Raw genomic sequence first — 19,716 nt, 5'->3', positions numbered from 1 at the left:
TACAACATGCACTGACCGAATAAGCACCGCCGAAAGTCAAGACTAAAAACCACATGTCCGTACAATTACTGCAAACTCAAACAAGCATCTTCCACACCAGAAAAAGTGAGCACAATTTTATAAGGAAAAGAAAGGCTATGCAAATATCCAAATTTTATAAGAATTGTCACTGTCCTGTAGTGATATTCTAAGCTAATCACTTAGTTATCATACGTTTTAACTTTTTTATATGTTATTACATGATTGATTGAGATATTATCACAATAACACATTGGTGGACATGAAAGTTTGTTTTTATTTTTATTTTTGATAAACTGAGGGGAGGAGCTAAACGCCGCAAAAGCATTAAACCATCTGAAAAGTACAAACTAGACGATTCTTATCAACCATAAAATATCATCCAACAAAAGATCACCAATCAAACAAGAGGTTCTTCAAGAAAACAAAACCCTAGATCAAAAGTTGTAACTCCGATGAAACAGACATGGAAGTCAATTTTTTGTAATGCAGAACGTGTTCATTTGGACCTATATGCTCTCTTCTTCTAGCCAGCCCTAACAAATTTGACAAAAACTCGGCAGTAGAGCAGCAGACTACACACAATGTTATTCCTCACTGAGTATGAATGCAGCTTAATTGGGAAACAACTCACATATATTTAGTTTATGATTAAGTTAATCACCCCTTAATATTGCCTCTGTCCAAAAACAGTATTAGCTGTGATTAGACGTCCGACTTTTGTCTTTAGCAATTATCTTGTTGCATTGGTTTCTACATGCCAACCAACCAGTTTTATACTCAAAGAAACATCCATGTGATATTGAAAACGACGTTTCTTCACCTTTTCAAATTACAAACGATATTTTATCCTAAACTAATTTAAACAGCAGGGAAGGAACGAATTAAGTGCCAATATAAAAGCACATCCGGTCTAGCTAGTATAAACAAACACTCACTTTTATATACTTACAGATGGATACATGTAGTATACAAGTAGCAACTCAACTTTGACCCTCAAATAACAATAAACAAATCCCATATGATCAAATGATGCAAACTAAAGATGGTGACAGAGAGAAAAAGGGGGATTAGAAATCCCCCCCCTACATTTTCCTTCACTTTCTTTTCCTTTCCTCCAAACAAAACTTAAGAAAAAGAGTGTCCTAGTTCTGACTGTCTAATAAACTAATGACGCTATGTACCTGGCACTGGAATATCTTTGTTGGATCTCGATCGCCAGCTTTGCAAGCCAGGCCTTTTCTCCTCACAACATACATTTTGACAGGGTGGCTTCCCCACCTCACTATCCTACTCTACACACTCCAGAAAGACTTGGTAGGGACGCCTGATGATGTCATTTGTAGGGCACTTCTCACGTAAGAACAAGACTCCTGTATGTCTCGCCCCATGTGAGGGCTGCTCTAATAAGCATTCCTAACCGTAGTTTCTCTCCTACACGCATACGCTTCTCATCCCCCTTTTTCCTTCAAAGGTGTTTGATATAAGCGCAGCCCACAAAAATTTGGACTTTCACCGAAAAACAGAAGAAAAAAAGTGGTAAACTAGAATTTGTAGTCCACCATGATGACCAGGAAGAGCCTCCCTCTCCATCCAGGGAATCCCCCCACTTGACATTGTTCAAACTGCATAATTGTGTTTAATGTTCCGCTTATATTCGCAGCTGTTTTACCTGAATGCAGCAAAATCTGCAGTAACAAATGCCCGCAAAATTAACCAAAAAAACAAAAAAAAAAAGCGCTATTCCAATGCAGTTGAAAGTATCACAGTTTGGAGTTGAAAGGCTTATGATTTTACCTATGAACTCTTTATAGATCGCTGTCCCCCGTGGTCCTCAGATGGAGTTCTACACTTCGCAGGTCGCGAAGATGTTCCAAAATTTCTTGGAGGAGAAGTAATCCCTTATCTCCTTTCCTCAAGGAGGAAATACAGTGCTTTAGGAACTCCCTATCTGCTTCAAGTGCTTGTAGTCTCTCGTACACATGATCAACCTCCTCTTCAATAGCAAGGTTCTTGCTCTCAGAGTCTTGCGACGTAAAAGAATCATACCCTTCTGTGTTTCCATTCAATTCCCCGTCTTCTGTTTTTGTTTCGATGGCATCAAATAATGGAAGAAGCCTCTTTGCCTTCAAGCCCTTGACAATTTTTCTATCTTGATGCTGGTGATTTCCATTCATTTCTTTGGAATGGCCATTTGCAATGCCATTGCCATTTATTTCACTACTAACATCCGAACTTTCATGGTAACCATTTCCATTCTCCAAAAATAAAGTGCTCACTTGGTTTTATATCCCCGTCATATACTTCTTCCTCTTCGTCGTTCAAGGTCAAAAGCTTCTCTTCCAACTCCTTGAGCTGGTCTAGAATGGACAACTTCTCTTCCTCAAAGCTAGCCAAAGATTCCTCTAGATATAGCACTGCATCCACCGGTGTGTTTTGGTTGCTACTTTCCTCATGGCCATATAAGCAATCTTCTTCCTTCGATTCGTTATTCAAAACATTAGAGAGTCCATCGCTATCCTCACCATTGCTAAAAGCACCGGATGAAGTCCTACTTTTCGTGCTTCCATCTTTCATTCTCCTCAAAATCATCATTTTCTCTTTGACCTCATAATCCTGCAGTTTCTTTCGACATATTTCCAGCTCCTTTTCGAGCTCTTGCTTTTCCTTTTCCCGCTTCACCATAAGCTCATTCAAGAGCTGCATCGCTTCCTGGTCGTACTCAGACTGCTCTTCCATCATTCTCTGGTACTGCAAAGCTTCCATCTGCATTGCTGCTTTTTCTTCTTGTAGCCGATTTATCATCGCCATTGTCTGGCTGGCTGCCACCGCAGAAGCGCTCCTCTCTTCCTCGAGTTCTGCATATAATTCGTTCAAAGCCTTCCGTTCAACTCTCAGCGCTGTCTTCAATTTCTCAACTGTCACGACTCCATCACCGCCTTCAGTGTCACTCATGACACTTCCATCCAATGAGTCTTCTGTTACCAGTTCTCGTCTCTCGAATAGTAGCATTCCCTTACGAAACTGATGGAGACTGTCTATTGAAGTAGGTGTGTCAAGAACATGATCTACCTCAAGTGAGAAATGATCATCTTTTTCTTTCTCACTCGTTTCAACCGACAAGGTTTTGAATTCAAGTAATTCTTCCTCTGCTTGCTCAGAACCTAACAATGTAACAAATTAAAGTACTTTCAGACATAGTTAAGATTGCGAAACTGCGAACGTGGTTAGGACAGAAATTGAGGCTCACCATGATGATCACAATCATGTAGAGTGGCAGAACTTGTAGAAGGGTCTTCCTGCTCACACGCATATGAATACAAAAGTTCTTGAGCTGATTGAACTTCGTCGTTCTCTTCCTGATCAGGAATCTCTGTCCCTATTGAGACCTCTGCATCAATCTCATCGTTGTGCGAAAGATCCGAATGCAGAAGTCCTTGAGCTGATTGAACTTCGTCAGTCAGTTCCTGATCAGGAATCTCTGTCCCAATTGAGACCTCTGCATCAATCTCGTCGTCGCCCGAAAGGACATCGTCCTCAAATTCTGCACACATTGAATGACAACACAGAGAATTTGAATTTCTCATCCAAAGAAAACAAAACAAACACTGTCTATAAGTCATAAGTGAGTCAAATTAAACATGTGTACCCTGATGAACATCTGAAACAATTTCACCATTTGCTATAGCTCCAACTTGTTCATTTTCCTCCTTTGCGCCCTCAGTTTCGTCCGAACCCTTCGAATCAAGACCCGAAACCCGACTTTCCTCCTCCTTACTCTCATCGAACGAAAGCAATGCCTCAGACTTTTCTGGACCGCGCCAACTCTCCACAACCGGTTTCGCTTCTTGTCTCTCGAAGCCAATGTCGAAATCCAGTATAACATCTTCCCAACCACTACTATTTCCTTGGTCTTCTTCCACCTTATTATACTTCTGGTTACTCTGGTTTCCAGTGGTGGTTGGAGAATCAATCAAATCAACCAGAACCAACCCACTATCGTCCTGATCAATGTAGAACTCCAAATCCTGAGGTCGAATTTTTGGAGATACAATATCTTTCGTGGGCTCTTGTTCTTCTTCTATGACTCTCTCCACTTCTTCATCTCCATTGGCTGCAATCTCCTTCTCCTTGCAGCCATAGTCACATACAGAACAAGCAGCAGAATGATCCTCTGCTTCAAAACCCCTATTTTCTCCCTTCTTTTCTTCAACTCCCTCTTTGTTTCCGATTTCGAAATCCGATCCGCTTCGATCCGACCGATCACCTTCTTCCGTATGATGATCATCCCCTGTTTCCAAACTCAAATTCTGTTTCTGGGCATAATCCAAAACCTCCCATGAGGGTTTAATCACAATACAAGAAGGGTAAAACTTGTTCAAGCTCAATCCGCAGCAAGAACAGTTCAACTTCTCGTCTCCATTTTCATTGACTTTTTCGTCGCCGTCTCGAATCATCCCAATTTGCTTCATCCATGGAAAAAAAGCAAACTTCTTTGACCATTCTTGGCAATCCTGCTTCGACGAGCAGTCCTCGCACATATCTTGCGATTCTGCTAGTTTCTGGTGATTTGAGCAATAACCCAGTTGGGATATTTCGTTGGCATGAGATTCGCAGACAAGATCTCTGTAAGAATTGTTAGTGTTTCTGGGGTGGAAGATATGATCGAGCCTAGAACACCAGAGGCAGGGTCTTTTGAGGCCAAAGTAATCGGAAAACTTTAGGATCAGATAAGAAAATAGGGAATTGAGAAGGAGGAGGATGATCAGAATCCATTCGAGGAGTGCATAGATTAGAACGAGAGTGATCTTGTTGGTGTTTCTGTGCAGCATGGTTGCGAATTTGTTGGCAGCCATTGATGGTGCTTTGTTTTTGGTATATACAGAGAGAAAGAGAGATAGAGAGTTGCAGAATATCAGAGATAAATGAGGAGGGAGAGGGAAAGATTCAGAGAGAAATAGAAGTAAGGAATGGCGGTTTGAAATGGAATTTGGACACAGGAGAAGACTCGGAGCTGAGAAAGAAGGAAATATGTGATTGAGTTAAAGAAAATTAAAGAATGTTTAGTTTCAATATCGTCTGTGATATTTTTTTATTTTTTGGAAAGAATTAAAGTAACCATTGATGGACAAAAAGAATGATCGATGTCACTAGATTGCTGTGGAAATGGAACATGGCTTCTACTTTGTATAAAATATACTAAGTATTCTTTACCCTATCATTTTCTTTGCAGACGCGAGTTAGATTAGTTAGTTACGATAACACAGGCTAGCTACTCAACATTAAGTTCAAATTATCATTTGACGAGAATCGAACTTATCTCTCACTTATAAGTAAATAGAAATACCATTAGGTCATAGTGAAATTAAATGTGACAAATCAACTCATTAAGTTGTTAATGAATATCAGTTAAGATTTATTTAATTTGATAATACCTTATACTATCCTCATCACTATCAATTTAATTTCTATATTATAATGATATCAAATTAAACGTATCCTTAAAAAATATCAATTAATAACTCAATTAGTAACTTATAATCTCGTGAAACTATAGTAGGGAATACGGGATAAAATTACGTATGAATACAACGTTGCAATCTGGGCGGCCTTGACAGCTCCCACACCATTTTTCACAATTTGGGCAACAAAATGGGGGTGGCCCATCAAGCACACCATTGAGTAGGTGGACCACTCTCAAAGTAAAGTGTGGGTCACATTATATGGATCCAGATGCTCCAATTCATAATGCAACTCTCATCCCTCACGAAAACTTTATCTTATCAAACTCTTATTCATTTTTGACTATTTAGTACTACAGATTAATGATATTCTTCTTTAATTGTAAATGAGAGGTTTTAGGTTCGATTTTCGTTAAAGGTGAATTCGAACCACATTATTGTTAGTCTATTGTGAGTCTAGGCCCAACCTCTTCTCTTTTAGTGTAAATAATATCGTTTATTCAACAAAAAAAACTCTTCTTCATTTTTATGTACGCATTTTTTAATTATTTCTTTTACTGACCTTGCCTTTGATTTATTTGATTCAAGTACTAAAATTATATTAAAAAAGGAGCGTAGAGAGAAAAAATGAGTGTAAAATCACTTTCATGTAATATTTTTAATTAACTACTTGCCTTAGAAGCTGTCACTGCTTTTCAATTTTGCCCCCACCCTTTTCATTTTTTCCTAGGCTAGCTGATATTCTTATTGAGGTTGTTATTTTCAATACTCTGCTCTAGATGTTTCTTTTGAAGACTTGTTTAGGGTTTTAGAGGTAGGTTCAGCATTCGAATTTTGGGGGTCCTAGTATTAAAGCATAGGTTTTTTTTAGATAGAAACAGAGCATGAAGTACGCAATAGTTTTAGTTTATTCACCGAAGCATTTCATCGAACACTTGGTGAGCTTGTTGTCGTCAGTCAAACCATGTTGTGCACATGTCAATAAATATTGACAAATGTCGAAGCAATCTAATGAATGATATCAAGAGAATTTGTTGAGTGCTGTCATGCAACCTGTCGAAGTATACCTAACAAACATTACATCAAAACCTTGATATAGGCACAAAAAATATCCGAACCAAACATTTGAAGGGTCCTCGTTAGACCACCTTGGTCCCAATATGCATCTGCCTCTGTGTATAAAAGGAACCAGGCTTGTGACTATAAACCCTTTCATATTGCTTTTGCTTGTCAAGTTTATATCATGACTTGTTATTTCTTAATGTACGGTTAGCACTAGTAGGATTTAGCCCACTCTTTCTATGAAACCCAGCTTTCAAGCTAGATTAGGGTTTCTTATTCTTTCTTTCTGAGTAGCCTTTATACATTTCCAATGACTATATAGAGTCGAATAGAGTATATGCAACTGAGTTGGTAGAATCTGATTATTTGGGTTTCATATATTAGGGTTTGTGACATGTTGGAAGCCTACCATTTTTTTTTCCAGCTGAGTTTGCAGCTGAGTGATGGGGTTTGTTTTTGGGATTGCAACTTGTTTGGAGACTACGGGTAGATAATTTACTGATAGAATCTGATTTTTTTCTCTCACAGTGTCGTCGGTGTTATAAGCTGTTGTTGCCCTTTGTGTTCTATTATTTTTGCTTGTTGAGAGTTTGCTTTCTAGATCTTTAGTAATACAAGTTGTCGCATGTCGACTAGAGAAAAGAATTTTTGTGGTTGGTTGGTTTAGCTAACTATAATCTTGCTCTAGACCTAGGAAATCATTATTTTGATAATCCTCCTCCTTATTCTAACAATTTTGTTCATGACGATTGGCTTGCGATGTCCAGCCTAGACTTATTTTTGCTTAGTTTGTTTAGGCTATAACTATAAGCCCCATTTAAAAAAAAAAGAAAAAGAAAAAGAAAAGAAAAGAATTAAAATTAAGGTAAAGCTAATTTTGGTTTCTTGGTAGAAATACTGTCACAATAGTCAAGCTTTGTTTCAAAAGTTAATTACAAGTGTCACTTTTCCTTTATTACAATCTTTAAACTTTAAATTTTTTGACCAAAAAGACAATTGAATCTAATTAATCCCGCAACTAGTAAACTACAACGTATACATTGTTAGCAGAAAAAAAAAAAATATAGAAAATTTGATGTAAACCAAAAAAAACATTGTGTACTTAAGACAAAACCCAACTCTCAAACATTAGTTGAAATTCGTACGCAGGTAACTTAAATTGCTTGTTTTCCATGATCATTAGCTATTAATTAAGAATCTAAGATGTCTATGAGTAAGGTAATACAATTGACTACGTCTGCAATCATGCATGTGTTCTTCATTTTCTTTTTGTTTCAATAGGTAAAACTCCATTGATGTGTGCGTGGGAAAATTACATATTTTATTTTTTGTTTTTATAAGTAAATTCCATTGATTTTTTTTTAATAAATGCATATTTAAACTGACACATATAGGGGGTTTAAATTTGAATTTTTTTTTTTGAACAAGATTTAAATTTGAAATTAAGAGAGATGCATAGAAATCGAGCATTTAATTAATTTGATCCCTTCTTTGACCAAAAATAAAATAAAAAATGTATCCTTCCTTTGCCTAAGGGGCAAATCCCACCTAATCATAAAGTCAATGGACGTTGATTAACAACAAAATTGAATGAGGTTTATTTGAAGGATAATAGTAGGAAGATTAAATTTTTAAACCATAATCAGATAATGTGTCACTAATAATAAATAAACATATTAATCAACACATAAGTAATAATTTAATTATCAATTGATTTATAAAATTTAGTTTAAAAAATAAGCTCGGTCAGGATTTACAAGGGTCTATATGAAATCATCAACAAACACATATAAAAGGAAAATGCGCCCTTAAGTACAATACATAAATAAGCTCAAGATTTACTTCATTCTTAATTTCTCAAACAAAAAAAAAAAAAGATGTTAAATTCAAATTCCAAAACTACATTCAGCTAGAACATTATTTTGAAAGTAAACGAAATACTAATATGTAATACACACACACACACATATATATATATGTATGTATGTATGTATATATATTACATATGTGTGTGTGTATGTGTGCACGCCTAATAGCTAAATTTGAAATCGAACATTTCCAATTTGACAACTTAGCATCGATCCACATCGCTGTATATATATTGAAATATGGATTATGAGGGGACCCGTGGGCATCATGTACATAATTTGCGTGACTATAAAGATGGAAGGGGATCCGGTCCGGATCTCTCCCATCGAAAGCCTATGATCAAATGATCCGAACCGTTGAAATTTGATCCAACAGCTATAAACAGGGGGTGTCTCTAAAAGTTATAATAATTGTATTAGTTGGATCAAATTTCAACGATCCAGATCATTTGATATGAAGCCTTTGATGAGAGAGATCCGGACCGGATCCCCTTCCTATAAAGATATCATTAATTATACATAAATTAAATAAAGTATTTAGCTTAATTTTTTTAATTAATCATATATAGAAGGGACCCTAAATATCAATATGCCAATGGTAGACTCCACAAAATTTGCATATAAAAACTGCTGCTTTGTTTCTGCGTTTTTATTGTGGAATGATCAACAACTAAAATCTGTAAGTGGTGATGATGGAGATGGACCCTTAGCTGCTAGATCTAAACTCGAAAGTGATCAACTTTGCATTTAGTGAAAGAAAAAAATTATCATCAAATGTGGACTGTAGACAAAGATGTATATACATGATCATCATATTGCCTCAAAACTACGAGAGATTTTTAGAGTATTTGGAACATGACTAGTACGCCATATGTTATTATATAATTGGAAGGACATTTACCGTTCCATCTTACAAACTCCATATATACCTCATCATATTCTGAACACACTAAAAAATCTCTACAAAACTATATTGTCCTATAGTACGAAGGGGTATGTGTGGAGCCAAAAATAATCAAGAGGCGACACGTGGGTTTTTAGGTGAAGAGGACAAAATTACCCTCGAGACACACTGGGTTTCTTGCACGCTAGCAGTGGAGAATCATCCATCAACCGAGTCAAGAGTGCCCAAAATAGGTAACAAGTTCAAATTTATCTCATCCATCTTTACTCCATATACTCTACAAGGAAATCATTCCATAACCTTCAAAACCTTCCTTATAAATTAAATTAATTAGACTAATTAATGGATTAATTCCTAATTAATCCATTAATCACCCAATTAATCACCCATTAATTGCCAAATAACTCACACATTAAACCACAAAATGCACACAAAAAGCATCCCAAAGGCCGGCCACCTTTTCTCCAAAGGGGACTGGCCATGCCCTATAAATACTATCTATTTTTTCTCTAAAAACGGAGGTCTTCACTCTTGCTAAAATTCTCCAAAACTCTCAAACACTTTTCTCTCTAAATTCTAACTTTGGCATCGGAGGTTCTTCGGCCAAAGCGCCCTCCCCCCCCAAAAAAAATTTATCGTGGGTGCAGTGAGGCTCTTAGCCTTGACCTAAGGTATTATTTATTTTGTAGGTGCAATTTTGTTCAAGATTAAGGAGGAAGAAATTTGAATCACAGTATGCATGCATATACTTTTATTTACAACACGGGTGGTAAAATATCATGCATGTCTAATTAGTAATTATATGTTTACAATTTCTTCTAGCAAATTAAAAAGGAAAATAAAGATTTTCCAAATCATAGTTAAGTTCCCTTGTAATTACTGTACGTGCATGTTTGTCAGTCCTAGGTTTCAGATCATAGTTAGGTATCGATCCCTAACTTCAGGGATCGAAACATTATTGCCAAAATTCCAGACATCTTTGATATTCTTTTGGTTCTTTCGACAACCAAATTAAGGTTAATTCGTACGATAAAAAGGAGCAGTTTTAGGATTTTTGCTTATAAAGCTAAGGATCCTATGATTAACACAACTTAAAGATAGTAAATCATTTACGTAAAACAGCTGTACAAAAAGAGTAATGTTTGGTAGACTAATTTTTTACACTAAATTTGAGAATCATGTAATATGTCATTAATAATAAATAAGCGCGTTAATCAATACTTAAATAATAATTTAATCATCAACGATCACGCCATATAATTTACGAAATATGATCTAAATAATTAATCCCCCTAGCATTACCCATACACAAATTACGGGATACCACTTCCTAGTCCTAATACTAAAAGGAATTCAAGAGAAAAAGGGAAGGAGAATCGCCACGAATTTGTAGTATTTTTGTGTGTGTTAGGGTTTGCGATGGTAATGATGGTGATTTGAGAGTGTTTGAAAATGTGGGACAGACTCAGCATGTATATGTAAATGCTGCATGGCCCCTTCTTCTTCTTTTGCTTTTGTTGCCTGCCTGCCTGCTATGCCGATCTATGCTCTTTCACCCTCTCCCTTCCCTTCCCTTCCCTTCCCTCCTCCTTTAACTTTCTGCTCCTTCCATTTATTTGGCTTTTAATAAAATTCCTCACAAGCTCCCACGCTCAACCCACGACCAAATAATAATAATAACAACAATAACAATAATATTAATCTGAAAACCCTTTTAGTTATAGGCTCCTATCTGCCACTACTTAATTTACAACAACAATATTTAGTAAAACACATATATGTACTTCTACGATACGCATACTATACGTTTAAAGTATTTGACTAGTGAGTAACGCATACTATACGTTTAAAGTATTTGACTAATGAGTAAAGTAATATGATGCTATCTGTTATCTCCTTCAAAATGTGATGAAAAAGATTATCGTTACCAAATTTATCGAATCGAAAGTCGTTTGGGAGTTTAAACGTTATCGTGAACTATGAGAAATGTGAATGCACTGCGTCATGTTTCAAATTTCATCCGCAGTGCAGCACTACTTATTCGTGGACGGTGAGAGCCTGCCCGCCCAAAAAAATTAGATATCTTTGACTGCGTGAACCCAAAAGCAAAGATGAAGCCGTTTTGGTAATATATTTACATTTCTTTCACGCATGCATATAACGTTAGACAACAAAAAAAAAAGAGTAACATTATTAATTTTCAGAATCATCGACTGGCCAAAAAAGGAAGATCAAAATACCGGGGCGCCTAACGAAATTAAGTAGAAATCAATTTGAGTACGAGATTTAAACTCATCTAATAATGATAATTGAAAGGTAAGCATCACCATTACTTGAAGGTGGTGAGCAAAAATATTCAATAATTCTACAATTTAACAAGCTTACCAGCAGCATGTGCTCTACTCTTATATCCTTTTTTCTTTATCTCTTATAAATAAGTAAATTGTAGCAATGATCCCTTAACTTTAACTTAATTGGGGCAATGGTTTCTTAACTAAAATTTCATTACCATTGGTCCATCAACTCATCAAAACATGCAATTATGGTCCCTCAACTAAAAATTCATTATTATTAGTCCCTCAACTTTAATCGAACTAGAGAAAATGGTCCCTCAACTTTAACCAAATTGGAGCAATGGTTCCTCAACTTTAACCTAATTGTAGCAATGGTCCTTTCAACATAACTCATTTTGACAAAATTCTGATGAAGTTGACGAAAATGACAATAGCTACATGTTTTGATGAGTTGAGGGACCCCAATTGTAGTAATGGTCCTTCGAACATAACTTATTTTGACAAAATTCTGATGAAGTTGACGAAATGGTCTATAACTACACATTTTGATGAGTTGAGGGACCAATAGTATTGGATTTTTAGTTGAGGGACCATTGCTCCAATTTAATTAAAGTTAAGGGATCATTGATACAATTTACTCTTTATAAATCTAATGGTAGTCACTACATGATTTACAAATTCCGAGCAGGAGACAGACAATATTCAGTAAGGCAATCTGACTAGAGAATACTTAGTAGCAGCTTGACCAACGACTCTTGTAAAAAGAAGAAATTTTATTCAAACCAATATATTGTTCCAATGACTACCGAAAACGTGATGACGGTGTCACTGGCTACAAGAGATGGTCCCTCATAATAAAGGACGAGAGTTCATGTCACATCCCGGCCCGGGGCGCACCACTTCCCGGGCCTGCTCCACCACCGTAGCACGATATTGTCCGCTTTGGGCCCCGACCACGCCCTCACGGTTTTGTTTTTGGGAACTCACACGAGAACTTCCCGATGGGTCACCCATCCTGGGACTGCTCTCGTGCGCTACTTGCTTAACTTCGAAGTTCCCATGGAACCCGAAGCCAGTGAGCTCCCAAAAAGCCTCGTGCTAGGTAGGGATGGGAATATACATTTAAGGATCACCCCTGGGCGATGTGGGATGTCACAATCCACCCCCCTTAGGGGCCCGACGTCCTCGTCGGCACATACGCGACCAGGGTTAGGCTCTGATACCAAATTGTCACATCCCGCCCCGGGGCGCACCACTTCCCAGGCCCGCTCCACCACCGTAGCACGATATTGTCCGCTTTGGGCCCCGACCACGCCCTTACGGTTTTGTTTTTGGGAACTCACACGAGAACTTCCCGATGGGTCACCCATCCTGGGAGTGCTCTCGTGCGCTACTCGCTTAACTTCGGAGTTCCCATGGAACCCGAAGCCAGTGAGCTCCCAAAAGGCCTCGTGCTAGGTAGGGATGGGAATATACATTTAAGGATCACCCCTGGGCGATGTGGGATGTCACAGTTCATGCATTGTGAGTTGTGTCTACTTACGGCCTGATTGTATAGTCTCAAATACAGTGGAACCCCTTCCTTTGCGAGAAATGTCTAACCGTAAGACTACCCTGCTCCAGTGTCCTTCCACTGCTCTTTCTTGTTTCCACGTTTTTAAAGCTCTGTTCTTATTTTCGCCCCTTTACCCAACATTTTTCTCGTTTCGTGCTAAAGAAAAGAGAAACCCCACAAAGGATAACTTTAGTAAAACTCAATTGACAAAAACTCAACATTTATCATGAAAAGAACTTTGCTGTTGTCATGCAACTTAGGTCCAGTCTTTTATGAGCAAGTTCTCCTTATTATCAATTGCTAATTACAGATATATCTCGTGTGCCTCGTGATATTCCTTGTTCTTTCCTTTTCTTTCGGGCTAATGTCCTGTTGTGAACCAAAAGACAAATTAAGGCCTTTTTTTCCATAAAGCATGAATTTCTAGAAATTAAGAAATCAAACAACACACCATACTCGAGTACTAAGATTATAAGAATTAAACCGAATAACGATATCGTTTGTCAAAAAGATCAAAAGAATCACCACATGAGAGAACACAAAAAATACATAACTTCTTTCTTTTGATTAAACAAAATTACAAGAATTTCTAAAATGTATCAACTAATTATTACATACTTCACTATTCACTCGCCTGACTTTTACCCCACTTCTTATGTTCATGCTGTCAAACACCATCCTCACAAACCAAATCCAAACCCCGTATGTGCTACACTCGCCAAATACACCAAAACCAACGTCGCTGCGCTGCGTGGATTACACTATTTCAGATGATCAAAGCATGTGTCCTCACAGAAGGCCAGCGCTTCCAAATGGATTGCTAGTTTGCGGGTGAGGAGCAGGATTTGCAGGAAATGCCCCAAACCCAGTGGTATCACCGAAAGGATTTGTTGCGCCCATCATCACATTCGGCTGTGGCTGCTGGTAGGTTGGTTGGAAATGACCAAAGGGGTTGGACTGCTGTTGAGACATTGCCGCCATTTGAACTCCGGGAGGGGGAGCAACATGGTTTGAAAAAGCAAATGGGTCTTGGACCTCAAACGGATTTGGAGCTGGAGATCCATAAACAGGTTGCTGAGATGCCCTATATGCTCCTTCATCGTACAAGCTGTTCAGAGTGAGTGAGTCTAACCCACCAGCCTGAAATGAACCAGAAACATGTATCAATCAAATTACAAGCCACTATCAGAATGGCAAAAATTCTACAAGGTGAGGTATAACCGAAGCCCGGTGAGGAATAGTAAATGATAAAAAACTATAAATTTTAAAAAGCATGGTATGGGCCTACCAATTGTCTCTCATTCGGTGCTGAAATGTCGGTACTTGGAGTGGTGACCAAGGCAAGTTCCCATCCAGTAGGATCAAAACCATTTGTTTGGACTGCACTAGAATTGAATGTCGGAGCTGCATCTGCAAATAAAAGCGGGAGAGATTAAGAGTCATGGAAGTCATAAAATGCCAACTTATATAAATAAATAAAAAAACACGTACCAGCTTCAGATGTAATTATAGCTAGAGCTAAAGCATTTCTGTCCTCAATCGCAGATACATCAGCTGCACTATAATCCAATCCCTGAACCCACAAAAGAAGATTGGTTGGGGTGAAAAAAATAAACTGGAAATGATTGACACAATGAGAATTTGTAGAATAAAAAAAATAAAAACAGAGTGTAACTTTAACGAAGTCAGAACTGATAATCTACCAGTAAATCTCCAGTGGTCATGCTACTTTGAGGAGGTGGAGGTGGAGGTGGTGGCGACAGAGGAGCTTCTGTCTCAACATTAGACACAGGCACAATGTCTAAAGCTGGTGGCTCGGATTCATCACCAGACAATTTTGTATCTTCCGAAGGTTCTTCTGGTCTATATGTCAAAAGCTGTTCATAATGAGCAAATATAAATTATCTACACATGTATTTCCAAAATAAAATTCCAGTGGTAAAGAACTGAACTGATAAAACTCAAAACACTAAAAAATTTCCATAACAAAAAAAGAAAAAGAATAAATACCAACCAATGTCTCATTTGGAACAGTCACAGCCCGTGGTGCCTCTCTTATATACTCTTCCATTGTTACGAGGAACGATTGCGGAGGCTGAAAAGGTTAAAATACAGTAACTTAGCATTAGCTGAGAAAACTGCAAGAAAGGAACTTAAACAAATACATTGGAAACTTATAAGACCTCTCTCAAGAACGGAAACTGGAAGTTCCTAGCAAGTTCCAATCCTTTGCAAACGTCATAAAAATCAGAGAGACCTGCAGCCTGCAGTAAACTAGCAAGATATCTTTAACAGAGCAGCAAACATTAACTATTTGACCTTAGATCATCCGTAACTGATGCTGTAGTAACCAATGTTGCAGATGTTTACCTGCTGACCAGCTCGTTTATAAACATCAAGGGCTGTAACAGCTTCATGTCTTGGCATCTCAAAAAACTGCAACAAACTCAAATTTGAGAAACAAATAGCCATTGGTAACATAGTATTTGCTTATTATATATTATATTCACCTTATCAACAAGATTTATGATCCCATCATTGATGGAACAATAAATTTTAAAGCTCTCTTTCAATACCTGAAAATACAAACTCAAAAAGGTCAGATTTGAAATCAAAGATAGCCTTTGTCCATTGTTAAACTGGCTTTAATAGTTTTAGGATTAAAGCTTGCTTTCAGCACTTGAGACTCCGTTTATAATTTAAATACATTGTCATGTCTGAGAGAACAAAACAAAAATGGAGATGCAGGACATACCAGGGCCAGAGCATACTGTATAACGTAATTGCTGGAAGCTGCTCCTTCTGGCTGCAAAGTCAGAAAGCAAAATCAATCATTTAGCACAAATGTATAAAAATGGTTGTGCAATAAATTTACAGAGATATAATAATGTATCACGAAATGAATATTCAAACACGTTTGAGGGAAACAGATGAACCACAAGTTCCAAATATGTTACCCGGCAACCAATAAGACGATACAGAAGCTGCTGTAAGGCAGGCAACTGCTCCAACAACTCTTCACTATCCAGTTCTCGGGTTCTACTATATCCCTGTTAGTAGTTAAACACAGGAAAGAAAAGATTGTGAACCCTCATAGAATAATAACTTATTTTGTATGTAAAAAGAAAGCATCTTATCACCAAATCCTAACTAGTAAATTAGTAATGAACCATTAAGATTTGATACCTTCTCCTGCCCCTGGGCAGGCCTTGGAAGACGTTCAGCTTCAATGTCATACCTCAGAACCTTAAAGCATTCGAGTCGTTCCTCCAAAAACAATGCATAAGTACGCACCCATGCAGAGCAATCCCAAGCTGCAGAAGAGGAAAAGGAAAACAAAAGGAAACATTAGTTATCCTCAAGTTACAGATGTGTCTGTGTTTCTTCAATTTTGACTTCAAAATCAACGTCATAATTTCAATTACTTCAATTAATAGCTAATAATGAAAATTGACAAGCCAAAGACCAGAAAGAATTCAAGAGATTAAGGCATTTGCAATTCACCAATGGGGCTGGAATCGTCTTTGAAATTAGAAAGCTGGAGAATTCGTCCTCTCTGAGAGAAACTTAGAAGTTCTTCTCTGAAAGTAGGATCACCCTCCCTCAAGGTCCTATGGATAACTATCAATGTTTTCAAAGCTACCTGCCAATGAAAAACACAAATATAATACAAACCAAGTTTAACAGGAATCTAAACATATGTATACATATACATAAGCATATTAATCCATAAGACAATGATGATACATATACAGCCAAAAAGAAAACTATCATATAAGTGTTACATCGTCCCTTGTAAATTGGGACAACATTGAACCAGACCAGTAGAAGACCAATTATTTCACTTCAAAGTAGTTAAAAATACATAAACTTTGTTTGAGCATAAAAATAATCCTTTGCACAAAAAGATCAAAAAGCGGCATCTAGTGGAACAAATGGGAAAATGAAGAACCGGTAAAAGTGTAGGAGCCTAATGTCGCTATTTAACTGTATTGTCATTGAGTAACACAACAATACTATGTAGTGATTCACATAGGCACATCTACGCGGTTTACTAAAGCAACCAAGTATATTTCCAAGCAAACTCGAATAATATAGTATGGCATGGTAAACAACAATATTAAGCAAACCCCCGCTTTAAATTCAAAGGGAAATAAATACATTATTAAGTCTAATACAAGATCGAAATACATGGCATTGCAAATTTGCAATTGAAAGGGGAAGCACGGCATACCGTCCAATTATGGGTCTTGCTTAATCTTCTCGAAAGAGCATGAATGCAATAAGCAACATCCGCCCGTGGCCGAATTGACGATGTGGCAATCAGAATCTCTGCATCCAACAAAACACCCCCAAATGTAAAAATCACATCTTTGGATCAAAATCCAACCACCCATTTGTTAAAACGACGGATCTGAAAATTTAGAAACTGACTTCTGAGGTGTCTCTCTTTGGGCGGGCACTCGACGTGGTTGGTGGCTTTCACTATCGCAACATCCAAATCCTATTTTTAGAGAACAAACCCAAATCAAAAAATCAAAATCCAATCCCTTCGGATAACGAAAATCTTATCCTTTTTTTTTTTTTTTGGCTTCTAATTAATTAAATCAACGGAGATAAAAGAAAAGCGAAAGGAATTGGTACCGCGTAATCGCTATTGACGTGGGCAAGGCCGACTTTGGTGGAGTCTTTGAGAGCGCCGTAGGCTTTCCTCCACGTCTGAAGCGTCCCCATTTCTCTCCGCTTCTTCTTCTACTGTACCACCCCAATTCCTCTACCGCTCAGATCGCTCTCTCTCTCTCTCACCACCACTTTCTCTCTCTAGAATAAGACACAGTGACCTGGCTTGCAGACCTTGTTTCTCTCTCTTCTCTCTCTCTGGCTCCGATGGGTTGGAGGAAGAGAGAGGAAAGCGAAGGACTTTGAAGAAATTATGCGAAGAGAAAAGAAAAAGAAGAATTCAAGAGCGACAGGCTGCAAAGCAGAAACACTGGAACGGTGTCGTAGTGGATTCGATTTTCCGTTTTTATTCTTTCCTTTTTCTTGTTTTTTTTTGTTCTGAGGAGACGAGGGTATTGGCTTTTAATTTAATTATTATTTTTTGCTCGAAATTTAATTGTTATTTTTTGGTTGAAATTTATTTATGAAAGGGGATGGAGGAGGCGAGGGGAGGGAGAAACTTTTTAGCTTTTTAATGTGTCAAAAACACAATTTAGTATATTATTTAATAATATTTTATGTATCAAATTGTGTTTCTAACACATTAAAAAATCGATCAGGAAGAGGGCAGTTGGGTTTTGGAGGCCCCTGCTTTTGGAGTGCGTCATATCACACATAAAATATAGGGTTATATGATATTAGTGTCCCATATTCACCACCATTACAAGCAAGGGACGTATACTCCTTTGAATGATTTAATATAAGGAACTTTAATGAAAAGTGATTTTAACAAAAAATTATATTTTTATATTAAAAAGTCAATCGTGATACTATTTACTTTATCATTTATTTTGTCTTTATCGTTAAAACTCAAAATTTTCAAGCTATTTTCATTAGTTTTTCTTTTTAATATATTGTATTTATACTCTTTATTGACAAAAAAAAAAAAAAAAAAAGGAACTTTAACGAAAACCTCCCGGTACTGTTCACTTTAACGAAAAACCATATTTTTACACTAAAAAATCAATTCTCGTACTATTCATTTTACCCTTTATTTTGTCCTTAGTGTTAAAACTCAAAGTTTTCAAACCATTTTCATTAGTTTTCTAAAAAAATTTTGTTCTACCATTTTTTATTTTTATATAGTATGCTTTTGTATCTTCGATTTGTGATGATAGTTATGAACTAGGCTGATAGTTCAAATTGTTGTTCTTGTTGTCTTTGGTTACTTCGGCTGAATATAAATTATGTTAGATTTGATATAGTAAGTTTTTCAATCGTTTTTACTTTAACAGTAAATTTTTAATAAAAAATACAATGGCAAAAATTTAACGATTAAAACTCTCAACTATAAAAGATTAAAATCCTTTTGATTTTGCATAATTTAACAAGAAGGATGAGTTGTGGACTGATTTTGCATGTGAGCCAACTCACTAATTAAGAAATTTGTTGAAAATGTATATATTCATATACTGCACGTGCATCTTGTTTCCCTGTCACGTGCCAGCTTGGTTTGACAGATTTTTGGCTTGGGCTTTTTTTTCCAAAGATTCTGCATCCAGAAGTTTAGAACCGTTGAACAGAAAATTGTCCAGTGAACAAAAAATTTGACCAAGAAAGTCCGCCCACCAACAAATTGATTTTTATACCAATCATCCAATCCTTGGAGGATCCAAGGTCAAAGATGAAGAATTGTTAATAAATGTATTAGGTATACTTGTGTCCTCCGCTCTTACACTCAAGTTCGAATCTGTCATTTACATTGAAACTGTTTAGAATACTACATTGATACATAACCGAGTTCGAGTCTTGAAGATAGCATTTTTATAAAGTAAGAGTAAGACTATATATAATAGATGTTTCTCTCAACCCTCGCAAAACGGAAAACCTTGAT

General features: G+C 37.0%; 2 protein-coding genes across 2 annotated transcripts; both read right to left on the bottom strand.

Annotated features, from left to right (window-relative positions):
• Positions 1–932: 932 nt before the first annotated feature.
• On the bottom strand, positions 933–5,174 carry LOC103943047 (myosin-binding protein 2). The gene is given in 5 exon segments (XM_009353241.3): positions 933–1,706; positions 1,816–2,285; positions 2,287–3,182; positions 3,269–3,562; positions 3,668–5,174. Coding segments are annotated over 4 exon segments (2,856 nt in total). The 5' UTR covers positions 4,875–5,174; the 3' UTR covers positions 933–1,706; positions 1,816–1,826.
• Positions 5,175–13,709: 8,535 nt separating this feature from the next.
• LOC103943045 (putative clathrin assembly protein At2g01600) lies at positions 13,710–18,154 on the bottom strand. Its single transcript, XM_009353237.3, has 15 exons — positions 17,808–18,154; positions 17,598–17,667; positions 17,398–17,495; positions 16,668–16,806; positions 16,350–16,477; positions 16,121–16,213; positions 15,919–15,969; positions 15,674–15,739; positions 15,534–15,599; positions 15,347–15,427; positions 15,178–15,258; positions 14,867–15,040; positions 14,655–14,736; positions 14,452–14,573; positions 13,710–14,303 (listed from the first exon to the last, which is right to left on the bottom strand). Exons 1-15 carry the CDS (start codon positions 17,895–17,897, stop codon positions 13,953–13,955), a joined length of 1,692 nt encoding a protein of 563 aa, XP_009351512.2. The 5' UTR covers positions 17,898–18,154; the 3' UTR covers positions 13,710–13,952.
• Positions 18,155–19,716: the final 1,562 nt, after the last annotated feature.

The sequence above is a fragment of a genome, unplaced genomic scaffold (genome assembly GCF_019419815.1).
Source record: "Pyrus x bretschneideri cultivar Hongxiangsu unplaced genomic scaffold, Pyrus_bretschneideri_v1 Contig22, whole genome shotgun sequence".
In the NCBI taxonomy this organism is placed as follows: domain Eukaryota; kingdom Viridiplantae; phylum Streptophyta; class Magnoliopsida; order Rosales; family Rosaceae; genus Pyrus; species Pyrus x bretschneideri.
Note: the sequence above shows the minus strand (reverse complement) of the source record. Positions and strands in the feature narration are given on the sequence as shown.